Source organism: Caenorhabditis briggsae, assembly GCF_000004555.2.
Source record: "Caenorhabditis briggsae complete genome, chrI, whole genome shotgun sequence".
Classification (NCBI taxonomy): Eukaryota; Metazoa; Nematoda; class Chromadorea; order Rhabditida; family Rhabditidae; genus Caenorhabditis; species Caenorhabditis briggsae.
In genome coordinates this window covers 11,198,831-11,209,402 of record NC_013489.2, presented here as the reverse complement: position 1 = coordinate 11,209,402, position 10,572 = coordinate 11,198,831, and the positions used below count along the sequence as shown (strand labels likewise).

The 10,572-nt window shown below is 34.0% G+C and overlaps 1 protein-coding gene across 1 annotated transcript in view; it reads left to right on the top strand.

Moving 5' to 3' along the window:
- Positions 1-4,233: 4,233 nt before the first annotated feature.
- The window catches only part of Cbr-dapk-1, a gene marked incomplete at both ends in the record, with an annotated part of 24,223 nt that continues 17,884 nt past the window's right edge, over positions 4,234-10,572 (top strand). Inside the window, 4 exons of the mRNA XM_045241252.1 lie at positions 4,234-4,331; positions 8,051-8,275; positions 8,855-9,193; positions 9,644-10,448. Coding sequence (XP_045093779.1) covers positions 4,234-4,331; positions 8,051-8,275; positions 8,855-9,193; positions 9,644-10,448 — 1,467 coding nt within the window. The remainder of the gene's footprint in view (positions 4,332-8,050; positions 8,276-8,854; positions 9,194-9,643; positions 10,449-10,572) is intronic.

The window sequence follows — 10,572 nt, the reverse complement described above, 5'->3', positions numbered from 1 at the left end:
ATCGAGCAAAATCGATAAAAAGGAAAAAATAAGACAAAAATTTTGCGAAAATATTTATTGTTGGGTTACGGTAGCACTCGTTTGCCGGCTGTGTTTTCGAAAATTCTCCTTGAAATACGGCGGCCTAACTTGTGTGAAAATTCGGCCACAACTCCAATTTTTTTGCACAAGAATAATAGTGAGTAGTTTGTCGTAAAATACAATGCAGAGTATGCAAACACGTTGATGCGCAAATGCACGAAAACGGTCGGCGCGCCGACCGATCGGTCAGTTCGGTCGGCTGTCGGTCGGCGGGGTCGGTGGTCTGTCGGTCGGCTAAATTTCCCGACCGAATGGAAGCCTTATTCTAGCAGTCTGACGACATTTTAACAGTGCTTAAAGTGTTTGAAAGACCTACCAACGATGAATTAAGAAAAATCGGAATTCTGGGTTTTAATGTTCTAGGTGAAACTGTGTTTTTGAAATCTTATTAGAGTGTCTGCAAAATATGAAATTATTCGAATCAGTAGCTTTTTAAAAATTTTAAGCATTAAAATAGCTTGCAAATCGTGAGAATGAATGGGAAAATTAGTATTTTTCCCCTAAAAACCTTCAATTTAAGATTTTTAATATTTTTTTCCTTCGTTCCTCCAAAAATAGGGAGAGCTACAAAGTTTTTTGGCATTCCAAAAAGTAATCTTTAAAACATCAAATCATTAGATTAGCACTTAGGTTCAAGCCAATGGGTCAAAAAACGCGCCCCAAATAACTTTTAGGCCAGAAGAAATTTAGTAGTTTCCAAGTTGACGTGGATTTGACCTAATTAGTTTTAATCAAAGAGTTGCAACGCGTGATTTTTTCGTGCAACGTTTAAAAATTTGATCCTCAGCCACATAGTTCAGCAGCGAATTTTGTCTAAAATTTCACGTTTACTGGGGCGCGATTTCTGACCCATTGGCTTGAACCCAAGTGGCATTAGCCTAAAGATCGAAAAAATAAATGAGAAAATTCCCCCTTGTTTTTCAAACCCCCCCCCCCCCGTTTTCTGACCTCTTTCCTCCAAAAAGTATGAAAAACAGTCACGATCTTTTTCTAGGTCATTTTCGGATATTTTAGAGAGGTTACTATGTTTTTATTCTAATTTTTATAGGCTTCCGGGAAAGGACACCCATTAAAAAAACATTGAAACTCGAACTGAATATTGTAGGTGAAACAGTTTTTTTTTGACAATTTTGGATGCTAATTTTGAAGTTTTCACTGTCAATTGAAATAAATGAGTTTTAATTGGGCAAGTCTTGGAAAATGAAAATCAATTTTTTTCAACTATCTAGTATCTCAACTTAACTTTCAATCGTATAATACAATTTGTATTCAAATTCTTGTCGAATTACAGATGTCGTCTTCGAATATCCTTGAAAAAAACATGGAACAAAAAAATCATGGAAAAACCATTTTAATATAAATCGAAAGATTTGTTTGAAAATGAAGGATAAAATTATCTATTTTTCACCAAAAAATCCTTTTTTATTAAACTTTCTCAACCGTTTTTTGACCTCTTTCCTCCAAAAATAGTGTGTTCGTCCAAATGGCTCTTTATCCCATGGGCCCATGCCCTAAAGAATGCCAAAAATATCATCTTTGTTCATTTTCTTATCTCCTCATTCTTCTTCTTCTTCTTATCCATTTTCTTCCTCTTATTTTGCCCCCAAGTCAGTCAATCACTTCGTTCCGTCTTCCAAAACATATTACACTCTACACATTTTTGTTGCTCTTTCTTCGGAAATCTGAAGAAAAAGAAGAAGAAGAAGACAAGTTGTCTGGGATATCTTCAATCACTCTTCGCACTCATCTTTCATATCAATAATAATCTTCAGAGAAGATACGGAAATTTTAGATTTTTAAAAGCTTTGTTACCGTCAAACCTGTAATAGAAGGGCCACCATACTGTCAAGTCAAAGTTATTTTTTTTAGTTCCTGTGTAAGATATCAAAAATGTGTCAACTGATGAAATGTTTGTGGTATTATGATAAACAATTTAACAGTTGACAACTTTTTGAAAGCTTTTACAGGAATCGAGATAATTCGGCCCAAAGTTAAAAGCTAGGGGTCTTCAGGTTTTATGTTAAATATTTTCCATGAAGGAATTTTATAATTGGGTCTAAATGTAAATTGCAGGATTTACTTTATTTCAGTTTTTTCTCACTATTTTTTCCTCAAATTTCTAATAATTTAAAAAATAAACCCTCAAAAACTGAATTTTCCAAATTTTCGCGACTCAGAACTTTTCTATAAGCTTTGGCGTTCGTAATCAAGTTGATTTCAGGATTAAGTACTCAACTTTCGAATTTGAAATTTAAAAATTTTCTGCCGTTTTATTATACTTGTTTTTCAGATTTTACATAATCTAGGGGACCCCAAGCAGTTTTAAATTGGGTCGAATCAAATGAAAATTAGATTCTGTTTTAAAAAAGACACTTTGACGGTATGCATTCTGACGTGACGGTGTACAATGATTACTGTTCTCACATCTTGCAACACTTCAGCTACTAGCGATGCAGCACCTACAGGGTTGGGTCCACAATTCCAACTCTCGAGAGGCTTGTTTGAACGGAATTTCGAGAAATGTTTTTTTTAAATCTCCCCCACCTTCAATTAGAAATTTTTCTGTTTCGAAAACTTGGGAAGATTTTTCGAATTTATCAGAATTCACTACAAATCGTTTTTAGATATTTTTAATTCTCTAGATATTCAATTCAGAAACATACACACCTATATCTCTGTTTCTTATTCACTTATATCCCATATTCTACACAGAGAGAGAGTCATAAATTGTTTTAGTGACTAAAAAAATGCGTGATTTCTAGAAGCAGGCATTATTTTATGCCTCTTTTCTTTCGTCACTTCTTCTATCTTCTCATTTTTTGTGTCCGTTTTTTTTTTTGTTTAACGCTATCGAAAATTTATTGTACTGGTTTTTTGGGGTGTTACGATACAAGAAAAAAAGGAGGAGGAAGCAAAGCACTTGATATGATTTCTGATCATTTTCTTTGATAAAGTGGAAGTTCATGAAGTAATACACACTAATATTCAAAAGGAAATTTCAGCTTTATTTGAAAAAATAAAACTTGAATTCCAGTTTTTCATAATTGGTATATCATAGAGTGTTAATGAGAGGTCTTTAGTTTCGAAAACTGACCTTTTTTAGGAAAAATTTTGAAAAAGAAATCAAAGTGTATTAATTTTTCACAACGGGGCCTCAGCTTTTAACTGCTCTTTGAAACTTAGATAATTTAGTTTTTTAGTACCAGTTTTTTTGAATTTCAGATATCTAGAAATTCTAAAAAACTTTTTTACATGATATGAAGCCTTTTTGAGTTTCGTCTGTATTCTTACGTAATGATGTTTGCAAGAACTACTATTGTACGAAAATTTGCTATTTCAGTAAGACAACATTGTGCTTCCTCAGTTCTATCTTATGGAGGGAAATAATTTTTGGAAAGCCCTATTGGATTATTATTAATTGAACTTCAAGAAACTGATATATCAAAGTTTTGAAATTGAAAATTGATTGTTTAAAAATGTTCTTTCAGGTATTGGTAAAAGAGCAATTCCTTCGCCTTAATGTCCTCTAAATACAAAAAAAATGCAGAACCCAAAAAACCTTTTTCCTTCTTATCAATCTAAAAATCAAAACCTTTCTAATACCATTTACCTGAAAAATGCAGTCACTTGAATTCCCCAAACCATCTTCAGTTTTTTTTCATTCTCGCATCTTTTTTTCTCCGCGCCTTCACTGTATTACCACTCTCTCACTTGGCTGCTGATCCAATTCCATCAAATACACTCATTTTCCCTCATTTTTTCTTTCTCTCTCTCTCTCTCTCTCTCTCTCTCTCTCTCCTTTCTTCTTTTATTTCCTGTTCGCCCATTTTCTTCATTTATTCCACATGTTTTCTCTCTGGTTTTTACTCTTGAAAGATTGTTTCTTCTTGATGATATTTCTAGAGTATTCGTTGAGTTTTCCGATGAGCTTGATTTATTGATTTATGACTATGCAACTAGTCGTCCTCTTGTTTTATCTTCTAGTTTTTGAAAATCTAGAATTTTCAAACTTCAATGACTCTCTCTCTCTCTCTCTCTCTCTCTCTCTCTCTCTCTCTCTCCCTCTCTCTCTCTCTCTCTCTCTCTCTCTCCTTTTTTGTTGCGCTCCATTTGAATATTAACCCTATATTTGTTACAGTTAGATGTGTCAGAATGTCAGATGACGTCAATAATTCGGCAACGTCTTCAAATGTTCACTTCGACGATATGCCGTTCGAAGATGTCTTCGATATTGAAACAGAACTAGGAAGGTTGGTAGCTTTTAGATATTTCAAAGATTTCGTAAAACCCCTAATAGAGTTGCACATAGACCGTTAGGTTTACCGGAGGGAAAAAAATTGGCTTAGAGTTGACAGTCAGGGTGTAACTCTATTAGAGGCTTTGCGATAACTCAATGATGAAGTTTGAAACCTGCGAAATAGAATATTTTTGAACTTCGAATACATTTAGATAATTCTTCCTCTCGCGCACTGGTGAAAACCAGAATTATTGGAATATTGAAAATTTTGGAAACAGTAGAAATGTTCTAGGAACTATTATTCTTTGAGTTTGCTACTATTTCACAGATGCCGGAAAACGAAGTTTTACAAGAATTTCAAAGAATTTGAATCCCTTAAATCAAGTTAAAATCCTTATCGGTATGAAAGTCAGAATTTCTTTTTTAAAGTTCCCTGTTTCGAAAAGTTTATATATTTTTTCTATATTCTCAAATTGTCATTTCATAAATTGCTTTAGCTTCAAAACTAACTCTTTTTTTTTTTGAAAAAAATTGATCTGGAAAATTCCGAATTCGTACCAGAAAATGTGGCAAAAAGAAAAGTTTTCACATAAACAGCCCACTGAAGATTTTTTTTCTTTCTAGAAGTTCTGATCAATTCTCAACTTTTGTCGTGAACACTTCAGAAAAAGATCATAGCTTGTTTCGAATAAACTTGAATTTTTGGGTGATAGTAACTTTCCGGAAAAATTGGTGAAAACAAAACATTCGAATAATTAAGGAAAGTCTGAAGCAGAAATAAAATTTTGTGGGAACAAAATAGTCTTTCCGCTACCAAATTCCTGAAATTCGGAAACGTTTCATTTTTGCCAGCGAACAAAGTTTTACAAGAATTTGACAGGAATTGGAATTCCGGGAATCTCGCAACAAACTTCTTCGCAAATGAAAATGATTTTTTTTCTGAAATTTTCCTCTGTTTCGATAGCTTTTTAATATTTATTGATTTTCAATTTTTGGTATTGTGGTTGTTCTTGACTGTGAAACTCATTCTAGTTTTCAAAATTTCCGTAGATAAATAACTTTTTGTAAAAGAAAATGTTCTTTTAGTAATTTCAGTAGTTTTTCTAAGTTTTTGTTGTGAACACTCTGGAATAAACTCATATTGTAACCTTACAACTGGTGAAAAAAATTATCAAAAAATTGAAAAATCTGTGAAACGGTGATAAAGTCTTGTGAGATCCTACTATTATTATTGCTTCTATATTCGCAAAAATTGTTCCATTTTTGGCAGTAAACAAAGTTGCACAAGGATTTTACAAGAATAAAATTCCAAGAATCTCGCAAAAAAATTAACATTTTTTCTGTTTCACAAGATGTTCAACTTTTTCTAAATTTTCAATAGGCTATTCAGAGTGTTCCTGCTTCAAAACTCATTCTAGGTCTCAAAAAGCGAATACATTTTCAAAACGTTTATTCATAGTTTTTGCTTTACCGAGAAAAAAAAATTCAACCTGAAAATTTCAGAACTCCGTCAAAATTCCAATCAGTTGTTGTCTTTCGAGCACTAATAATTCAAGTTTTCTATAAATTCTTATCCATAATGTGAAGCAGTAAACTTTCAAAATTTGCACCCATTTTCGTGCAAGACCTATATTAAACTCAAAGCTCTTTCAGAATAAACAAAAGAAATCAAAAGGCCTGCATTTGTGAAACAGGATATTTTGAATTTCAATTATTTTGAAGTCACCGACCGATAAAAACCAAAACTATCGAATAATTGACGAAAGAGAGAAACAGTAATAAAGTTGTGCAGACCGAAAATATTTTCTCTGCTTCTAAATTATCGGTATTTGCAAATGTTTTCGGTAAATACAAGCATTTTGCGAGAAATCGAATTTCTAGGAATCTCGCAAAACACTTTTCGGTTTAAATTTGAAAATCTGTTTCAAAAAATTTTTAACTTTTTCTTGGTTCGAAGTTAGTCGCTAGTCTCTTTTATTCTCTCAAACTTATTTGCCGAAACACGCTTTACTGGAAGCAATTTAAAAACTGCGTTGAAAATCAAAAAAATTTAGCTTTCCTCCGTTTCAAAAGGTGCTTAGTTTTTTATAGATGTTCAAATCGCTAATTTGAGATTCTCGGTACGTTTTCAAAAGTCGAATCGATTTTGAAATGTTCACTCATAGCGTTTTATACAAAATTCAAGCTAAAAATACCAGAGTTTTGTTATCCAGGATTCCATGAGCACCAATAACTGTAGTGGAGAATTTCATCAATAAAATTTTCTTCGAGAATTAGTAATTTTGTTTTTCTATAAGTTTCAATCAATATTGTGAAGCAGTAAAAATTTAAAATTTACATTAAGTTTTTTTGTTGTGAATTCCTAAGAAAAACAGTAGAAGCTGGTTTCTGGAGAACGAACTAAAAATGACAACCTTTTCTCATATTTATTACAACTTTTTGTTGAAACAGTACATTTTTGAAAATGGAGATTTGTTAGTATCAGAAAATATCAAATAGATAAAATGAATTCCGTTCGAAGAGATGGAACTGAAACGAAACAGTTTTCTAAGTCTAAAAGCAATCTTGGAAACTGTATTTTTTAAACTCTGGTTTATTCAAAAAACGAAATTTTCGAACTTGATAAATAGTTCTTTTTTGGAAATTTCTAAACGAATTTATTCAAAACTTCCTAATAGTCGTTCACATTTTAAGCGCAACTTTGCATTTTTTAGTCAATAAGAATCTCTTCTGATTCTTTTTTTTTCAACCCTAAAATATTCAACGACTGCTTCTTGTTACATTCTTGCGGTTTCTGTTTCTCTAAACAAAAGAGATTCTTCTTCTTCTTTTTGATATGCAAGACAACCGAAAAAGTGTAGTAAAAAGAAGAAGAATAAGAACATTGTCTAGTGAACGAGAATGAACTTTTTTGGGCGATTTTATTGCAGCCATTTCCTGTGTTGCAAATTGACTTCTCTCCGATTCTTCTATTACGAAAAATGAGAATAAAGGGGAAGAAATCCTTTTGGAAGGAGAGTGGGAATTCTTTGAAAAATTTGAGATTTAATTTCGGAAAGTTCAGAAAAGCTACAATTCCATAATTCATTCGGAAATCCAGAAGTTTAGATATATATTTTTTTAATGAAATTCAAAATTTCGGGCAATTTTTAAACCCAGAGGGTTCAGAACATTTCAAAAACTAAACAACTTCTTTTTTCTTTTTATTAAAAACTTATGGGGTGGAATTATACTGATACACTGGATTGAACAGATTTTTTTGCGGATTACTGTACGGCTGAAACAGAAAGAAATTCAAAAGTTTCAAAATTCCTACATTTTATCACAACTTAAAGGTGGGGGGACAGGAGATTTTTCGTAGTTTTTTTGTAGCTAGACTATGCATTCTACCGTCACGGTGTACAACGCTTAATGTCACTCTGCGTACAGCTGTCGTCCTCGCCTTTATGTATGCAATCGGGCGGCCGTTTTCTCCTTTTTCGCGTGGCTCAGTCGGGAGCGGCGCCGCACCCTCAATCCTCGCCCCCACAAGTTCAACTCCTCGAGGGGCATATTTAAAAGGAATTTCGAGAAAATCGTTTTTTTCATGTCTCCCCACCTTTAAAGTCTGAAATTTTTTAACTGTTTTTACAAGTCTTCATAATGTTTGAAAAATTAACCTATCCATTAAAACTTGTGACAACAATCATCGAAATTTAAGACAAGCTTTTAATGAGGAAATCCAATTTTCAGCGGTCAATTCGCAGTTGTCCGTCGAGTACGGGATAAGAAAACCGGTGAACGATACGCGGCGAAATTCATCAAAAAGAGGAGATATGCAACGTCACGGCGGGGTGTCACAAGACAGAATATCGAAAGAGAAGTTCGAGTTCTTCAGAAGATTCGAGGACATTCAAATGTGGTTGAGCTACATGCGGTTTATGAAACAGCCAGTGATGTTATCATTGTTCTGGAATTGTGAGTTGTTGTTTTGTTGAAAAAATATAAGTTTGTGTTGAAAAATGAATTGACATAGTGACATAATTTTAAACACTCATTGTAAATCTTTAAATTGGAACCGTAAAAAATTTTGATAACAAAAATAAATCCCGATTTCATAGAATTTTTAGACGGTTTATCAATTTAACGGTGGTGCAGGGATCACGAAATACGGAAATTAAAATACTTCAAAAATTTAAATGTTTAATTCGAAATCTTCATAGTCTTTTGTTTCATATAATTTTCCAGTTAAACTGGCGTTGCAGACATTATTGGGTCTAACATTTTCATTAGGGAGAATCTCGAAAAACGGACAATCTCCGAAATCTATCACGACCTCAATCATTTCGAGATTTTTATTAATACGGAGTTCTACGAAAAGCAAACTGCTGGTTTCAAGATTTGCTAACATGCCTACAACTTTTTTGATAGTTAAGAAACTCACTTCTCAAAAAAAAAAGATGTCACAGGAATCCTGAAAAATTTGTGGAAAACTTAATACATCCACAACACAAAATAGCTCAAACCCTCTTTCCGAAACAGTATTATTTTTTTCAGAGTATCCGGCGGAGAGCTCTTCGATCATGTCTGCGCAAAAGAGTGTTTGGATGAAGTGGAAGCAGCCGCATTCATCAAACAAATCCTTCTGGCAGTCCGGCATCTTCATTCCCTTCATATCGTTCATTTGGATATAAAACCAGAGAATGTGATGTTGAAACAACGCGGAGAGTCACATATCAAAATCATTGATTTCGGTTTGTCTCGAGAAATTGAGCCAGGAGCAACTGTGAAGGACATGGTCGGAACTCCAGAGTTTGTGGCTCCAGAAGTCGTTAATTATGAGCCATTGTCACCGGCGACGGATATGTGGGCAGTTGGAGTTGTCACTTATATTTTGTGAGTTTTTAAAACTGTTTTTACAGTTTCAGGACGTTTTTTAATTTTTTTTATCAATGTGATATTTGATTTTTCAATACTAAAAATTGTTTACAATTACCGAAAAAATTGTAATAGAGGGGCACCCCTGTCCGTCAATTGGTTCAATTTTTGTGACATAATTTTAAAATTTTTACAGTTTAAAAATGAACATATCAGTTTCTTTTTTAATTATGTTTGATTTCACAATGTATGTTTCCAGCAGTTTGTCATCGAATGCTACCGATGTGCACATGTATCAGCAAATATATACAAATGAGAAACTAATTTGTCGATTTTGAAACTGTAATAAACTGAAAAGGATCGACAAAAACTCGGTTCATATTTATATCTTTGAAATATTAGCAATTCAAAGTTTCAGCTAACTTGTTTGAAAATTTTCGAAATTACAAATTGAAATTCGATTTTCAGACTCTCCGGCGGTTCTCCATTCCTTGGTGACAATCGTGACGAGACCTTCTCAAACATCACCCGAGTACGGTACCACTTCTCTGATCGATACTTCAAAAACACCTCCAAACACGCGAAAGACTTCATTTCCCGACTATTCGTCCGTGATGTAGATCAACGAGCCACAGTAGAAGAATGCCTTCAACATCCATGGATCAGAGGACCCGAAGGAAATGCAGTCGATATTCGAAAAGCATCCTGTATCACAATATCCCATATCCAATCATTCAAAACTAGACAGAGGTGGAAACGATGTGTGGAACTTGTTATGGTACTTCTGAAGGCTTCAAAAACTTCTAGAAAGATTGGAGACGGGCGGTTTAATCCTGAAGATCTCGTGGCTAGTTGCACATTGATATGCGCTGAAGAAGGCAATCTACGGGCACTTCACAAGTTGTCAGCCCTTCATAAACTTCTTCCAAACGCGGTGAGAAAGTCGCACGATTCAGAAATCTCATGTTCGGATCCAAATGGAACAACTGCAATGCACTGTGCTGCTAAATACGGACATGCTGAGGTATTCAATTATCTACACATGAAAGGCGGCAACATTTGTGCTCGAGATGATAATGGAGACACTCCTCTCCACGTGGCATGTCGATTCGCACAGCATACGGTAGCTGGATATGTGGCAAATGAGAAAGTAGACGTTGATTCAATTAACAAGAAAGGAGAGACTGCATTGCATTGTGCTGTTGAGTCAGCTGATACCAGGGTGGTTAGGTTGTTGCTCTCGTTGAGACCACGATTGGATTTACCCAATGCGGTTAGTTGGATGGGAATGGATAACTAGACTGAAAATCTGAAATAAAGTTAAAATATGCTTAAATACACATCATGGAACAGTGAACAATTTTTTAAAGGTTTTCTGTTTCACAACAAACTTTTGA